Source organism: Arachis hypogaea, chromosome 7 (genome assembly GCF_003086295.3).
Source record: "Arachis hypogaea cultivar Tifrunner chromosome 7, arahy.Tifrunner.gnm2.J5K5, whole genome shotgun sequence".
In the NCBI taxonomy this organism is placed as follows: Eukaryota; Viridiplantae; Streptophyta; class Magnoliopsida; order Fabales; family Fabaceae; genus Arachis; species Arachis hypogaea.
Window position 1 is genome coordinate 72243907 of NC_092042.1, and position 18900 is coordinate 72262806.

At 34.2% G+C, this 18900-nt stretch overlaps 1 protein-coding gene and 1 pseudogene across 1 annotated transcript; one reads left to right on the forward strand and one right to left on the reverse strand.

Moving 5' to 3' along the window:
- Positions 1–13852: 13852 nt before the first annotated feature.
- On the forward strand, positions 13853–15876 carry LOC112704134 (ADP,ATP carrier protein ER-ANT1-like; annotated as a pseudogene).
- Positions 15877–16107: 231 nt separating this feature from the next.
- LOC112703394 (tubulin beta-4 chain) lies at positions 16108–17925 on the reverse strand. The gene is made up of 3 exons (XM_025754816.2): positions 17532–17925; positions 17180–17449; positions 16108–16912 (listed from the first exon to the last, which is right to left on the reverse strand). The coding sequence occupies exons 1-3, from the start codon at positions 17923–17925 to the stop codon at positions 16260–16262; spliced, it is 1317 nt and encodes a 438-aa protein (XP_025610601.1). The 3' UTR covers positions 16108–16259.
- Between the last annotated feature and the right edge of the window lie 975 nt (positions 17926–18900).

Below are 18900 nucleotides of genomic sequence, written 5' to 3' on the forward strand. Positions count from 1 at the left end.
CTCTCCTTTTTTGAACATCAATTATGGCTCCAACAGTAGCTAGGAATGGCCTTCCTAGGATGATTGATGTGTTGGCTTCTTCCTCCATATCAAGCACAACAAAATCAGCTGGGAAGATGAATTATCCCACTTTCACCAATAGATCTTCCACCACACCATGGGAGAATTTAAACGTTCTGTCAGCCAATTGAAGTGCCATCCTTGTTGGCTTGGCTTCCTCTATTCTCATTCTTTTCATCATGGCCAAAGACATGAGGTTTATGCTTGCTCCGAGATCACATAATGCCTTCTCAATATTCATATCTCCAATGATACATGGGATTTGGAAGCTCCTAGGATCTTTCAGTTTTTGGAGAAGCTTCTTTTGTATTATGGCACTACACTCCTCAGTGAGCACTACAGTCTCTTTCTCTCCCCAATTCCTCTTCCTTGTCATGAGCTCCTTTAAAAATTTGGCATAGAGCGGCATTTGCTCTAGTGCCTCAGCAAAGGGTATGTTGATCTAGAGCTTCTTGAAGATTTCTAGGAATCTAGAGAATTGGTTGTCTTTGCCATCCTTCCTCAGTCTTTGTGGGTAGGGTGCCTTCGGCACATAAGGCTTCAGGACTTGCTTTGGTGGGGATTATGCATGGGTCTCTTCTTCCTTCTTGGTTTCAGGTTCCCTTGCAGCTTCTTCTTCTTGGTGGCTTTGGCTTGGGGGTGTTTCTTCTACAACCTTCCCACTTCTTAGTGTTATGGCTTTGCATTCTTCCCTTGGGTTAGCCATGGTGTCACTAGGAAAGGTATGTGTAGACATGGGTATTTGCTTAGACAAGCTCCCTAGTTGTGCCTCCAACTTTGAAATTGCTGCCCCTTGATTCTTTATGTTGGATTTGACCTCTTCCTGGTTAGCATCTATTTTTCTGTCAGCTTGTAGTTGTCTTTCCAAAATAGTGGAGATAGTTCTGGTCAGTTGCGTTGACAATTATGCTATGGCTGCCTCCAATTTTGAGAAACTGCTGTTGGTTTCACATGGTTGCATGGTGGGAGTTGATGTATCTTGGTGGTGGTTGTTGTGTATTTGCTGTGTAGAGTGATATGATGTGTTTTGTGAGTTATGATAAGGTCTGTTGTTGCTTAATTGTGGTTAGAGTTGTGGTTGTTGTGATGATTGGACTGGTATGGTTTGTGGTCTTGTTGGTTTCTCCACCTAAAATTTGGGTGGTTCTTCCAACCTGGATTGTATGTCGTAGAGTTTGGATCATATGGTGGTCTAGAGGGATTGTTCACATAGTTTGTCTGCTCCCATTCACATTCAGCTTCTAGTGCATCTTCTTCTTGTGGTGGTGCTTGAGCTTGGACAACTGAAACTTGGCTTGCCTCCACCTTCCTTGTTAAGGCTGCTAGCTGTGCTGCAACTGCCTTGTTTTGTGCTAACAAGCCGTCCATAGAGTTGAGTTCCAACACTCCTCTCTTTTGAGCTCTTTATAAAGCATAGAAGTATTCATTTTCGGTTATAGTCTCAATGACATCTATGGCCTCTTCAATAATTTTCTTCTTGTTAAGTGAACCCCCTGAAGAGTGGTCCACAGCTTTCTTTGCTTCATATTATAGCCCTTCGTAGAAGATGTGTAGTTGAACCCATTCGTTGAACATATCCGAAGGGCACTTCCTTGTCAAGTCCTTGAACCTCTCCCAGGCCTCATAAAGTGTTTCACCATCTTGCTGCTTGAAGGTTTGCACCTCAGTTCTCAACCTATTGACTCTCTGTGGAGGGTAAAATCTTGCTAGAAATTTATTCACGACCTCCTCTCAAGTGGTTAAGCTCTCCTTGGGGAATGTCTCCAACCACTTTGCTGCCTTATTTTTGAGTGAAAAAGGGAACAAGAGTAGCTTGTAGGTGTCCGGGTGTACACCATTGAATTTTATAGTGTCGCATATCCTTAAGAATATAGTGAGATGTTGGTTTAGGTCCTCTTGGGCACCCCCTCCATATGAACAATTATTCTGAACAAGTGTGATAAGTTGATGTTTCAACTCAAAGTTGTTAGTATGGATTGTTGGCTTCAGAATGCTGCTGCCACAGTTTCCTGAATTTTAGTTGATGTAGGAGCCTAAGACTTTCCTCTCTTACCCAACATGATTGCCAGCTTCCTCTCCAATATGGTTATGCACCTCTTCCTCCATAGTAGCTCCCAGATCTTCCTCCAGATTTGGACTCTTCGCTTAGATTCTATATGACTAAAATCTACTATACCTCCTATGTGACTAAGATCTACTAGACTTCCTAGAAGTTTCATTGGCTCCCCAACATTCTCAAAAAGACGATAATAACAAGTTCAATTTAAAAATTATTGCGGCTCTGGAAGCAACAATCAAACTTTTAGAGCTCTAATAAGTCTTAATAACATGGAATTTGGGTGAGAAATGTAAATTACAATGAATTAATGTACTAAATTAACACGTTGTTAAAGAAGATTTTCTCAAGAGTTAATGTGAGTCACAATTATAAATTTTGGAGTCCAATTTGAGTCCATTAAAAGTTTAAGGATCAAATTAAATCTAATTTCAAATTTTAGGGGTTAAATTACTCGCATATTTATATTACAAAAACTAATTTGAGTTTATTGTAGTTAGTTTACTCATTCATTTAAGTAAATAACTTAAGTTTAAATTCACCTTATATATAATAATTTACTGATCAACAATAAATTTTTAAATAAAATTTAGATTCACAAAAATTAATTATTAATCTACTAAATTGTCGAAATTAATTTACAAATGGAGTAAAAAAATAGTATAATTCAACTGTATTAGTGCACGGTATGTTATCCACATTTGTGGATCTGTACGTTCAGTGACCTGCAAAATGCAAGCCATGTTTTACATGGAAGAAAAAAAAGAAAAAGGTTGCTTCAAATTGCAACCTGCATTTGGAAAGAAAGTGCAACTAGATGTGAAAACGTGTCTCCTGTCCCCTACATGCAGACAAGACTTGGTGTTTGACTACATTAAAAGTGCCCAAACGCGACCTTTGTTTGGTAGGTGGGCAGAGTAAATCGCAAGTTGTGATTGGCATGAAGCTGGATTGCATGTCTGACATGTGTTGGTGAAGAAATTTAAAAGGGGTCTTTATAATGCAAAATGCATCTTGCCTGGAAGAAATGTGAGCTTGTTTCACTTTGCTGAGGGTTTGTGTATTTTGGTTACAAGGGAGGGAAGAAGAAGAAGACCAAGAAAGAGAGGGAGTAGTTTGAGTGAGTGAGGAGTAAAATTTGAGAAAAAAAATAGTTCGTGATTTTACATTATTATTATTATTATTATTATTATTAACTAAAAATGGTACTACTGTTAATATTATTATTATTATTATTATTATTATTATTATTATTATTATTATTATTATTGTGACGGTTATTGTTGGATTAGTTATTAATATTATTATTAACACTAATTATAGTTATGAATTAATGTTAATAATTATTTTTTTCATAGGCGATCAGAAATTTGTTGGCTTAGAATCTGCTAGAAATTTTTAATGAGATAGCTGTAGTGGCATTAATATTAACTGGGTTTTATCACGTTTCACGAGTAGGTGAAATGAGAGAACATTCTCAACTGCTGAGTGCTTTGGTAGAATGATGGAGGTCTGAAACGCACACGTTTCACCTTCCAATGGGCGAAGTGATTGTGATAATAGAAGATGTGACACATATACTTGGTCTCCCGATTAATGGAGAGCCCGTCACTGGTAGAACGGACAACAGTCACCAGTTCTTGGTGGAGAACTGCTTAACTTGCTTTGATCAGCTGCCCGATACGGACGATCACGTATTGGGTAAGGTAAATCTAGCATACGTTCGACGATATAAAGACATCGAACCGTGTGACACATAGGAGTCTATCGAGCGGTATGTTCGGGCTCACATTTTCTTCGTGCTCAGAACAGTTTTATTTCCAAACAAATCGACAAATTCATTGAACTCAAAGTTTTTGCCTCTACTTCGATATTTTTCACTGCATTTCACTATACAGTTGGGGGCAGCTAGTCTGGCACACTTGTACAGGTCGTTGTGTCATGCATCGCCATACAACTGTAATGAGATGGATAACCCCCTCGTTTTTCTTTTTGTTTGGGCGTGGGAGCGTATGTTGTTCTTAACTCCTATTTCTCGCAATGAACTCACCGATGTTGGTGTTCTACTTGCGCGCCGGTATTGGTTATTGTTGTTGTTGTTGTTGTTGTTGTTGTTGTTGTTATGTTGATTATAACCATTATAATCTTGTTTAGGTGGAGTCATTGGCATCGGCTAACGAGATATACGCAAAAGTCTACGGCACACTTTAGGCAACAACTAGATGAAATGGAAGTCAACGAAGTAGGTTTTAAAAGTTTATGTTAAGCAGCTTATTTAGTCTAATAATTTTACTAATCGTCCTTATGTTTACTGATGTCTAGTTTATATGACGACTGTATATGGTAGTTTGTCTTGACGACCTAGCCGTAAATTTGTTTATGTGCTTCACAAACTCGCCGTTAGTGTCATTTGAGTGTATAAAGTGACATACAACAGACTAAGTTAGACAAAAATTTGGCTTCAACAACATTGACCAGAGCCAGCATTCCAGATTAGTGATCCTCATTGCAAGCGGTTGACCAACCCACAGAACCATGACTGGAGCAACAGAAACAGTTAATGGGCTAACATGTGAAATTCTGGCCGCTATAATACACTGTAGTTAGGGGATGAGATTGTCGATTTTTATTCTCTCCCAGTGTACTACGAATGGTATACACAGCAACACAAAAATCACCTACGATTGTCAGATAGAGTTGCAGGTGCAGAGGCCGACATGAATGAACCATAAGAACAATCCCATCACCACCTGGACCTCAACAGCCAAATCCCCCTCATGAGCAATAGTTTTAGGTGCTGGAATATGAGTACCAGTATCAGATACTAGTCTTTGAGCAAGGGTTTCAGGTATCATTAAAGGTTATTATCATTATTGATATGTTATTATTATTATTATAGATTAAAATATTATTATTATTATTAATATTAATTAAATACTATTAATGTTAGTTTGATGGTGCTAATATTATTTAGGTTTCGGCATACGAGCAGCAATTTCAAGTACCGACATATGAACAGTATGTTTAGGTGCCGGCATATGAGCAGCAATTTTAGGTATTGGGATATGCCTAACAATTTCAGGTGCTGGCTTACGGCCAACTGTAACACCCCGTTATCCTAAGTCTTACCTTGCGCCGTAAAGCGAAGGATAACAAAGTGTCACGACAGTTCTAAGACTCATATAATATTATATATATCTAGAAAGAAATATTAATACTAGAAGCCCGATGAAGGAATAAAAGCTCAAAGTCGCATAAAGTAGAATTACAAAAAAGCGAAGCGTTCACACACGATAACAAAATGCGTAGCACGAACGAATAAGACATAATATATATAAAACCTTGTAGATAACTCCAGGATACACAAGGTAATAATTAAAGTAAATAAGACCTATATAAGTATGATATACAAAAGAGGACTAGTCGCAGCCTGCGGAGTTTAGGCCGGCTAGTCAAACTGAATACAACAAAGTTTTAAAGTTTAAAACAGCAATAACTTATCTCTCAAAATTTTCAGAAATAAAGTCTCGAAGGCAACAAGGTTATATAAATACAAAGGGTGAGAGAGTGACTATATCAGAATGAAGCATAATAAAACAAAGATGAAACCATACTCCGCTCTATCACCATCTTGCAACTCACTAAGGTAGGTTACAACCTACATCTGAAAAATAACAACAACATATGGTATAAGAACCGAAGGTTCTCACTATGGTAACAGTGCCCAATATATAAGATGTAAAGTTTCTGGATGCCAAAGGCAATCCTAGAACTTCACATCGATATAGATATTCAAGTTTAACAAAATAAATAACATAAACAATAAGCCATAAACAGGGTTATCTAAACTTAGGAGATTTCTAACTAAAACTAGTCACACCATTGTATCCCACAGCCTTTACCAACCTAATCTCCGTGCGATCCCATCGCCACCGCCTACCTAACCTCCTCAGCACTAGACAATCATAAGTAATGCAGACAAGTAAAGCACAAGTAAAGTACATGTACAGCAAATAGAACAATTAGCAAGTAAACTTGTGATTCATTTAGGCATAACAGAAATTAAGCAAAGCAACCAAACAGGTAGAAGATGCATATGATGAATGCCTTTCCTATTGGCTCGTGATATCACTTGCCGGTCTATAAATGCCAACCCGACACATCCTTTTGGATGTAGCTTTTCTGCCATGCTAGGGATATAGTGCCAGGTACACTCGCATGCGTAACCCAAGGATATAGTGTCTGGCACACTCTTGCAGCAAAAAAGATTATTAATCATAATTCAATCCCAGGGATATAGTGCCCTGCACACTATCATATAATCTAATAATTTCATCATTTCTTTCCAAGTTCTCAAGTCATCATAACCATCACCGGTTTTCAATTTCTCAAATCATCATCAGTCTATAATTTTCACAACTCATTACCTTAATCATCATTACAGTACTCTGCCATCTCACTCAACTAATCCATCTTTAATACTCCAGAAACCTAAGTTTCTGTCTTCTAAAATCATATAGAAATTCACTAAAATAAATCACTAACTCATCTTTAGTAATATTAGAACCTAATTCCTTGATAGTACTCTCAAACAGCATTTGAAGGAAGTTTAGAAAGTTAGAGAACCCTTGAAAACGAAGAAAAATCATTTTTCAGAGAAACGGGTCGATGTGTATGCATGCATTATGTATGCGTACGCATACATACAATTTGGCCTATTTTGCGTACGCATACACATGTATGCGTACGCATAGGTACCAAACAGAATGGCACTCTCGCGTATGGGGTGTTCGTGTACGCAGCATTCCCAGACTTAGAAAATTTTGCAAAGTTGCAGAAATCAGTTTTAAACACCAAACTTTAAACGTTCATAACTTTCTCTACAAAAATTTATTTTTCCCAAATTTATATCATTTTAAAACTCTTGAAATCATCTTTAATTTAAGATAAATTCCAATCAATTTCAAAAATTAAGGCTCAAGTTATGATCCGCCAAAGTCTACCAAAAATCAAGTTTTACAAAATCAACAAGGTTCTCTAAACCTCAAAACTTCACAATCAAAACCAAATCCAACATAACGAAAACAACCCAATTATCCCTATTAAACATTATCCAATCATATCTCAATTCCTATATCCATCTAAACCATTCAATCACCACTCAAGAAATTCATAACAATTTTAAATCCTCAACAATTCTTCTTTAAATCCACCATTTTCAACAATCATCAACTAAACTTAAATCATACACTTTTATACCATGTCCACCATTATTCATTATTGCACAACATCATCACATCACAATCATAATATCACAATCATCATATCACATTTATCATCCTCATATCTCAACACAAACGTTATGTCTCCACCACATACATATACCACAAACACAATCCAAACAGCCATATAATCAATTCAATCCTATCCAATGGTCTACTAGTCTAAGTGTTCATAAACATTACATATTACATAAAGAAAACTAAAATAATACCTTGGTCGATTCCTAAAATGCTCTAAACACCAAAACGAAGCCACCAAGCTCGATCTAAAGACTCAAACCAACTCCAACAAACACCAAAACTTAATCTAACATCATAAAACATACCAACATCAAACTTAAGGTTCACAAAATAACTAACCACAAAGATTTAGTGAAACCTTACCTTACTCATCGGTATCAGAGAGGCAAAATCCAACAATATTCCAATGTTAGATCACCCCTAAACAAACAAAATCACAAAATCTACTCAAAAATAAAACCTAAAATTGTGAATCTGTTAGGGATAGAAACTAGAGCATGGATTTTGAACATCTTACCACTTTTCTTAGATAGAAACGAAGAGATCGATGAGAACTTTGCGTGATCGCAAATGGCTCGTCAATCAGAGTTCCGTAGCTCAAGTTATGGCCAAATGAAGAAGAAGGTGAATAATAACTTCTCTCCTCTTCTCTCTTCACACCCGACAACACCCCTCTTCCTTTTCTCTCATGGCTTTTTTTCACTCACATTCATAAGCCTTTTCTCAATACAAAAGATGACACAAGACAGCCATAATAAAGAAAATCATAAATTAAGCACTAGTAGAAGAAAAAGAATTCAGCTCAAGTGTGAATAGATGATGCTCTGAATTTTTGCTCTCTTTTTCTTACTTCCAAATGTTGAAGTGGGGCTTTTTATATTTTCCAGCTTGCTCTTCAATTTTACCTCTTCTATTTTCTTGTCCCAGCTAACCATTGGAGCTATCTCTGAGGACATGCAATCCTTTTTCATTTTGCTCCACTATCTTGCCTGGTTGAGGAATCTCTTTCACTATCTCTGTTTTCTTTAGTCTTGCTTTCTTCCTTGGCATGCATTTCTTTTTTTTCTCTGCTATCTGTGGAGCTGCTCTGTTGTTTCTTCTCTTGTGCAAGTTTGTGTTTCGTTCTCCTACATTCTGAATTTTTTTTACTGATATTCTTGGAGTAGTGGGGCTGTCCTTGTAGTATTATTTATTCATTTTTCTTCCAGTTGTCTTGCTTTTTTCATAGTATAAACAGATACCTTTTTTTTCTTAGCAAATGCATAGCCATCTATTTTGCTGAAAGGTGCTTGATAAGTGCTTTGGGCTTATGCATTGGTTTGAAGTATTGAAAAAAAAATACTAAAACAGCATGTTGGGTTGAGAGTTGAGTAATGGACCCGTAACACTTAGCACACATATTAAATACATTTGAGCTTTAACCTAAAAAATATTTATCATCATTTATAATATCCAAAATCAAACTTAGATCAACAATTACTTTACACACCTCTATTTTAACAGCAAACCCCACGTTCTTTTCTATATAAAAAAAATGAGCCACCAAATTGAGAGATACATTGAGAAATAAAAAACAAAAATCATACTAATATAACCCCCATTAGTTACCAAATATTATTGAAATGTATGTAATATTGTGCTATTGCTTGTAGAAGAAAAGGACAATTAAAATTAAGTTGTACAAGGCTTTCTCTGCAGCAACTGGATATGGCAGCGAAACCCAAGAAAACTTGGCAGGATGCCAGAATATATAATGAACATAGATAAAATATAAAGGTAGTGCTACGGTGCTGAAGTAAATTTTTTTCAGCATCGGCTGAAATGAGATGTCAATAAGGTAAGTTATACACGTGGTATTACTTTACCTGCAAGTATAGATAAACACTGAAAAAATAGCTGTACGTGTAAAATTGTGTCAGTTTGTGTTGGATTAATTATTTAATAAAATATATTAATTTAAAAGTATAAACACATAATTAAGAAAGATAATATTTTATCTGTTTTTGTTGAAAATGGGTACGGGCATGCCGTTTTTTTTCAAGTGGGCTATTGTGAGAATCTATGACTTTGAGCAAAAAATTATTTTGGGTTGGGATAATAATAATAATAATAATAATAATAATAATAATAATAATAATAATAATAATTCACTTTTTTTTAAAAGATACTAAAATAATATTTTTTTTCTTTCTATTTGTAAAATATATTTTTTTATAGTTTTTAAAAAGTTCCTTCTTTAATCTATCTTAAATTTTTTGTATTAACTAATATTAACTTTATTAATTTTTCAAGAAAAAATAAATTACTTTTATAAAAATACTCTTTAGCAAAAAATTTATTTTTTGTTATTAAATTTTGTTTATTAAAATACTATTCAATAAATTTTTTTAATTAATTAAATTATATTTTTATCAAAATATTTAAAAAAGTAATAATTAAATTATTTTTTTAAGATATCTTTCAATAATTTTTAATTATTAAATTGTGATTTAATAGGGATTAAGTTTTAGGATTTATCATTTTAGGTTAGTAGGATTTATAATTTAAGATTTGAAATTTAGTGTTTATGATATAGAATAATGATTAAAATAAGAAATTGAATAATAGATATTTAAAATTATCTTTTTTAAATAGTTATGTAAATAAATTTAGTTAGTTAATTATCTTTTTTTTGTCATATTTTTTACTTTAGAAAATACATAATAAAAAATTTCATACTTTTATCTTTTTTTTTTCATACTTTAATTTACTTTAGGAGAACAATTTATTTTTATTAAAGATGTAATTTTTGAAAAATAGAATTAAAAAATTGGGAGGTATATATTAGACTTAGGTTGATAATAAACTATATATTTAAAAACATTATATTTTTTATTATAATATTAAATAATAATTAAATTTATTTTAATACTGTGTACATATCATAAATAAAATATTTTATTTTTTATGATTAACATTAGATATTTTTATGTTAACAATAAATAATAATAAAAATAATATGATACTGTACAAAAGATAAATAGTATATGATATATTTTTTATATTAATAATAAAAAATAATGAATATGTTATGTTACTGTACAAATGGTAAATAAAATATTTAATTTTTCATGTTTAATATTAAAGTACTTTATGTTGGTAATAAATAATAATAAAATTACTGTAATAAAGTACACATAACAAATAAAATTTAATATACTTTTTATTTTTATTATATATTTTTTATATCAATAATAAATTAAATATTATATTTTAAAAAAATTTTAATAATAAATATAATACACAACTATTATAATTACAAATTTTAATAGAGTTAAATTTTTTTGATGGTGCGAATGCAATTTATTAAATTATACAATAATTTATATTCTGGTACCATAATTGCACCAAGAGAACTAGAAATTTATCTAATGTTGCTAAGCCAATTCTTAAGACAAGGGTTTTTGGGGTCTTATAATTAGTGGTAGGTTTAGGGTTAGCCAATTCATCTAATGTAAATTTTAATGATTAAATTTTTATTATATCATTTTAAATTTTAGATCCTAAATTTTAAATATTTTACACTTAGATATCTAATTCCATAATTATAAATAAAAAAAAATCTTAGTAAAATTATTTTTCGATATTAATATATATTAATGGTTATACATATTAACAGTGGTAATATTTTTTTATCTAATATTAAAATAATATATATTGATATTAAAAAAATTAATAATAAAATATAAAAATAATTTTTAACAAAAATTTTAGTAAAATCACTATTTAATAACTAAAAAATTATTGAAAGATATCTTAGAAAAAAATAATTCAATTATTAATTTTTTAAAATATTTTAATAAAAATATTATTTAATTAATAAAAAATAATTTATTAAACGATATTTTAGTAAGTAAAATTTAATGATAAAAAAATAAATTTTTGTTAAAGAGTATTTTTATAAAAAAAAATTATTTTTTTTGAAAAATAGACAAAGTTAACATTAGTTAATACAAAAAATTTAAAATGGATTAAAGAGAAATTTTTTAAAAGCTATGAAAGAGGAGAATATACATTTTACAAATAAAGGAAAAAGAAATATTATTTTAACATTTCTTAAAGAAGAGGAGTGAAATTTATTATTATTATTATTATTATTATTATTATTATTATTATTATTATTATTATTATTATTATTATTATTATCCTAATCCAAAATAATTTTTTGTTCAAAGTCATAAATTCTTACAACAGTCCACCTGAAAAAAAAAACCGCATGTTCATACCCATTATCAATAAAAATAGACAAAAATATTATCTTACTTAATCATGTGTTCGTGCTTTTAAATTAATATACTTTATTAAATAATTAATCCAACACAAACTGACATAATCTTACATCCACTGTTATTTTCTTAATCTTTATCTACACTTATAAGTAAAATAATACTACGTGTATAACTCATTTTGTTGACACCTTATTTCAGCTGATGCTATGTGGAGCCCGGAGGAATGCACGATAATTGTTATTTTCTGAGACAGAAATAGAAAAAGAGAGAGAAAGGCTAAGGATATTCGATTTTCAACTTGTCCATCTCCGTTTGTCACACAACAACCGCACCTTCTTTTGTTCCGCCCAAACTGTAATTTATTCTTCCTCTTCTTCTTTTCTAAATTTTTGTAAGTAAAATACCCACATTTAATTGGCCCTACGACTCATATAAACGACGCTATCATATTTTTCATCTCTCAAACTCACTAACACTCATAATAATAAGGAGAGAATTTTTTTGAAACAAACACTAAGTATTTTGATTCATGGAGAGATAATTAACAACATACATATGAAGCCTTTATATAGGCAAACCTTCATAATAAAATAGTAATTTTTATAACATCTAAGCACTAGTTGTAATGATTCAAGAAACAAGTAGAAATTTTACTAGTCAAATTCCTTGTTCAATTTTATTTCAACTTCTTAGTCATTAATCTTGAAGCTTTCAATTCATGATTCATCATTCTTCTAATATGGAGGTGATGAGTACAACTTGTTCATGATTCTTTCAACTTGATTTATAGCCTTCAATTTTGACTAGGAGATAAAGTTTGACTTGTGATTCTTCTAGCTTCTAGTTTCATCACTTATAATTCTTGTAACTTCTAATTTTATGATAGTTCTAGTATGGTATAGTTGTACTACTCTTTTGAATATTGTTGATTTAATTATCTAACAATTTCGAACATTTTGATTCTACAATTGAACTTTTCCTTTACAAATTACCCAATTTGCCACCCGTTGTTCTAATTGATCGCTTTGTATCGGACGTTGCCAAGCATACTTGAGTCACTCACACATTCCTAATTGGCTCGGTCACTCACTCTTCTCTCACTCTCACTCTCTCAATGTTCTGACCTCTGCCGTCCGCCATTCGCCGCCGGTCGCCTACGTCTCCTTCCTCTGCTCGGCTTCGCGCACAGCAGCACGTCGCTCTCTACTTTCTGCTCTGCTTCTCCGTACTCTCGCAGACTCTCTCTCTGTTCTGCTTTGATGCACGTCGAGTCTCTGCCACCGTTCGTCGTGTAATCTGCCGTCCGCCGCTCTGCCGTCGTTCGTTTGTGCACAGCCGCACACGTCCGGACGTCCCTGCACGACCGCGCTGCTTCTCTGCCTGCACGACTACGCTGCTTCTCTACCTGCACGACTGCGCCGCTTCTCTGCTCCATTCAGGTATGTTTTTTAAGAAAATTTTCATTGTTGTTACTTGAGTTTGTTACTGACTTGCTGCATTTTTTAGTTGTTAGTTGTTACTGACTTCAATTTTTTAGTTGTTCTGTGATAGTCTGAACTCTGAATATCTGAATTCTGATCATTGTTAATTCATTTTTCATAATTGTAATTTGTAAAGGGAAAAGGGTTGAATTTATTTTAGTTTTGTTGGAGAATGATGTTGATTTATGCCATTGAAAGCTATTGCAGTTGCAAATTTAGTAAATTACAGTGTTATTGTGTGTGTTCCAAAGTACTTGTTATAATTGTAGAACTATTTTAATTTATTATGTGTTTTAAGGTTGAAATTGTTAATTTTGAATGCATATATTTGAGTGTGTGTATATATATATATATAGGTAAACTCTTACAAGTCTATGAGTCGAGTCTAGGTCAGCTTCACGAGTTTATTTAGACTCGCAAGTTTGACAATCTTGAGTGCAAGAGATTAAAGGCTTCATTCCACTTTGGTGTGCTTGATGAATGCAACTTCCATGTTATTGGTAATCCTAAATTTTTCAACCATTTTGCTTTCCACTCTACTTGCTCATTCTTCTCTTGTGAAATTCATCTTCTGTTTTCGCTCTAGGAATGTATGTAATAGTTTAATGCTTTGAGATTTTATCTTTCTTATTATTCTGTTTTTATTTTCTTTACACCTTTCAGATCAGACAGAAGAGGGAAAAAATGGTGAAATCATCACAATATGAAAGATTCTCAAAGGATTTTGTAATGGGAGGGGTAGCAGCAATCATATTGAAGAGTGCCGCGGCACCAATCAAGAGAGTGAAACTCCTATTGCAAAACCAAGCTGAAATGATTAAAAGTGGGCAACTCAAGAAACCATACATGGGTGTGTGTGATTGATTTAAGAGGGTGTTCGCAGAAGAGGGTGTCATTGCCTTTTGGAGAGGTAACCAGGCCAATGTCATCCGATACTTCCCTACACAGGTGAGTTATTCACTTCATTGACATCTTGATTGGTATTAGACAACTCTAGACCCTTCTCAAGTTTGTGAAGTAAATAGGTCATGGCTCATTGTAATCTTCCACAGTTTTTATTGCTTTTCCATTTATCTCTTAGTAATATAGATAAAATAAGGAAGTGGAACTAGAAAACATAGCATGGATCTGGCATGTGCTGCATTTATATCCGTCCTGTATTGAGTTCGGTCTGCACAAGCATCCCGCATTAACACAGGGTCCGGGTAAGGGCCGCATCCAAAGGGTGTAGTGTACGCAGTTTAACTTGATAATTACATTAGTAGCTGTTTCGATGGCTTTAACTTGTGACCTTAAGATCACACGGAGACAACTCTATCATTGCTCCAAGAGGAAATATGTTATTCTATTGCATTTTGATGGGTTGATGCAAATATGCGTTGTAATAGCCAATCTCATTTTTCTGAAATATATGTGTCCAGTTTGTTTACAATTAACACTGGAAGCCTTCTATGTGCTTTTATTGTCAATGCATGTCTAATAGCATCAGCAAGGTATTGCACTAAAATAAAATAACGGCCAATGCATATGGAAGACTGTTTGTTTTTACTGCTATATATTCCCATCAATTAATGTGATTGTGTGTCAACTTTCAAATAATGGTTTTCCGTGTTTGTTTGAAATAATGTTTGAGCAAACAGTTGATTGGTCTATAGGCTTTCAATTTTGCATTCAAAGGTTACTTCAAAAGCATTTTTGGGCAATCCAAAGAGAGAGACGGGACATTAAGTGGTTTGCTGGAAATGTTGCTTCAGGAAGTGCCGCTGGAGCAACTACTTCACTGCTTCTTTATCATTTAGATTGTGCACGAACACGATTGGGCACTGATGCATTGGAGTGTCGTGCTACTAGTCAACGCCAGTTTAAAGGGCTAGTTGATGTGTACCGTAAAACCTTGTTAAGTGATGGAGTTGTTGGCTTGTACAGGGGATTTGGGGTGTCAATAGTGGGAATCACCATGTACCAAGGGATGTACTTCGGGATCTATGACACCGTGAAGCCTATCATTTCAGTTGGGCCTTCCGAGGTAAGAACTACTTATATTTTTGAAGGAGAGCTCAATGTTTCACAATGAATGGGAAAAAGTTGTAGTTGAGACTTGATGCTTTAACTGAAAATTCTTATGGTATCTTGACAAGTAGTCTGTTTAGTCTATTTCAGTTTCACAATAATATGTGGGCACAATGTTGAAGTAACCCTTGATTATGCAGGTTTCCATGATGATCAAACCCTTGAGTTTGAGTATTCATCTTTAGGACATTTAGCAAGTCAGATAACAGTATTTCAGATGACTAGTCACTTAGCACTAGTTCAGGTCTTTGATGATCCTTCTTTCTAATCTGAGCCTTTTTCATTTATTTCTCGACAGGGAAATTTCTTTGCTAGTTTCTTCTTAGGTTGGAGCATTACAACATCAGCAGGGGTTTGTGCATACCTGTTCGACACACTGCGTCGAAGAATGATGCTAACATCTGGAAACCAAGCAAGTATTATAACGCAAGGCATGCATTTCGTGAGATTGTTCGTCAAAAGGGTTTCTTAGCTCTATTCTGAGGTGTTACTGCAAATATGCTTCTTGGTGTCGCAGGAGCTGGGGTGCTTGCTGGATATGATCAGCTCAACCTCTTCTCATCTAGACACTAGTATGCAAGTTCTGAGGGAGAAATATAATTTGAACCTAGAAAACCTATCTACCATTTAGCTTGACTTCAAAGTGCAATTCATTTATATTCTGGACTGTGAATATTGTACATGGTCAGACATCCATTATTTTGTTAACACATTTCATTTACTTTTTATAGAAGATAAAATGATAGAAGATAAATATTAGCATATTGTTTATTCTGATATACGTACTCAATTTCTAAACCTTAACCATTGTGTATCGGATAGTATTTCAAGATTTTGACCAATGAACTTGTGAAATAAAACGAAGAGAATAAACCAAAGCGAGGCTGCCATTGATTAGGAAGTAAAAACTGTTATGATTAGGAAGATAAACAGCAACAAGTGGAATCGCACTACTGGAGCAAATAATTGAAGAACCCAAAGAGCTTAAAATTATTGATTAATGGTGTTTGGTGGTACATTTTCAGCTTTCATCATCTTGGTCTTCTTCAGGGGAGGCATCTTGGTACTGCTGATACTCTGCAACAAGATCGTTCATGTTGCTCTCCGCTTCGGTGAACTCCATCTCATCCATTCCTTCTCCAGTGTACCAGTGCAAGAAGGCCTTTCTTCTGAACATGGCAGCAAACTGCTCGCTCACTCTCCTGAACATCTCTTGTATGGAAGTTGAATTGCCAACAAAAGTGGAAGCCATGGGAAGGCCTTTGGGCGCGATATCACAGACGCTCGACTTGACATTGTTGGGGATCCACTCCACAAAATATGAGGAGTTCCTGTTCTGCACATTCAGTATCTGTTCATCCACTTCCTTTGTGCTCATTTTCCCTCTAAATACTGCTGATGCTGTTAAGTAACGGCCATGCCGTGGATCAGCTGCACACATCATGTTCTTGGCATCCCACATCTGTTGTGTGAGTTCTGGGACAGAAAGTGCGCGGTAGTTCTGTGACCCTCGAGATGTGAGTGGAGCAAAGCCCACCATAAAGAAATGAAGGCGTGGAAACGGGATCAAGTTGACAGCTAGCTTCCTGAGGTCTGAGTTGAGCTGACCTGGGAATCTTAAGCAGCAAGTAACTCCACTCATTGTTGCCGATATCAAATGGTTCAGATCTCCAACTGGTGTTGTTTGCAGGTGCAAATGAATCAAAACATGTAAGGAAAAAGAAATAAAACTATTTTCTCTCTAAAGTTTTCGAAAAGTTTCATAACCTAAATACTTAATTGGTTTCAAATTTTGTTCCTAACGTTTCAAATGTTTCAATTACACTTTGTTGTTGATGTCAGCTTTGTATTGAAACATATTTAAAACACTAGAGAAAATTGAAAATTTTCAAGAATAAAATCATATTTTACCTAAAAGGAAAAGAATATGTGCATACTTACAAGATGGAGTAGTGAGCTTGAGAGTCCTAAAGCATATGTCGTATAGTGCTTCGTTGTCAAGGACCATGCACTCATCAGCATTCTCCACCAGCTGGTGAACAGAGAGTGTGGCATTATAAGGCTCAACAACCGTGTCCGACACCTTCGGAGATGGAAACACCGAGAAAGTAAGCATCATTCGATCCGGGTATTCCTCTCTAATCTTCGAAATCAGCAGAGTACCCATTCCAGAACCTGTCCCCCCTCCCAACGAATGACACACTTGAAACCCTATAATTATTCAAAAAGGACAATTAAGACTTCAGAGTAGTAAACATAATAAGCATACAGATAGAGAGATCCAGTAGCCTACCCTGCAAGCAATCGCAATTCTCAACCTCTTTTCTCACAACATCAAGGACAGAGTCAATGAGCTCCGCGCCCTCGGTGTAATGGCCCTTGGCGAAGTTATTTCCGGCGCCAGACTGGCCGAAGACAAAGTTGTCCGGGCGGAATATCTGGCCATAAGGACCCGTCCGGATGGCGTCCATGGTGCCGGGCTCAAGGTCCATGAGGACGGCACGTGGCACATACCGGCCGTTGGTGGCCTCATTGTAATAAACGTCAAGTCTTTCAAGCTGAAGTTGAGAGGTTCCAACATAGTGGCCTACAGGGTCTATCCCATGCTCATCACACACCACTTCCCAAAACTTTGATCCTATTTGGTTCCCGCATTGACCTCCCTGAATATGAAGAATCTCACGCATTTTCGCTCCCTCAGAAGCAATGAGTGGGTTCGGTTAGTTTACTAGTTAGATATATTTATAACTGACTGCCACGTGCCACGTGTAAGCAAGCTGCAATAATACTGCCGGCTTCGCAAGGCAGTTTCTCATTGCACGACAATTTAAGATTTCCTTATTAATTAGTTAATTAATTAATTAATATGCAAACATCACTAACTCGAAAACCGTTTCATACAGTAGCTTATTTTATGTTTCTTATAGATAGATGAAGTGCTTTCAAGTTTTCTTTAATGTACGTAACATCTGTTTTGAAAATATCAAGGGGGGCGGGCAAGGGCTATGCCATTTGGGATGCCCAAGCGGCCTTCCTATACTCTACATTATAATAAGATAGTGACCGGACCAGAACCACCAAATACATTCTGATTTATTTTGGCTAGAGTCTAGTGCCTGGAGGCATCATATAATATGCTAAGTCCAACAATGGTGAAATATTAATAATGTAGAAACTAGCAAAGTGAATAATAATGATAACATGCAATAGCTGATCCACAGATCCATGAATAAAAAAGGTACGACAATTATTTTGCACTAGTCCGATCGAATGTCCAGTATCTCTTCTTGGTATACAAACAACGTCTTTAATTTAAGAATTTAGTTTTGATATTAGTATAAAATTGTTTTATATTTAGGGATTATATAAAATATTTTACATGATTAATGTATTAAAATTAAATTTTTAATTTAATAATAATATATTTGCAGCACCTTTTGTTTTATTTCTTTCGTATAATTTTTTATGATATAAAAGATAAATTTTTTATTTTTTAAATTTTTTGTCGACACTTTTAATACTAAAAGTAAAAAAATATACGTATATATAATATTTTTGCTAATTTAATTTGCCCACTATTAATCTGAAAAATAAAACTAAATGTTATTTTTGCCACGAATTCTATTGCTTGTTAGATAATGTACATCAAAATTACGAGAACA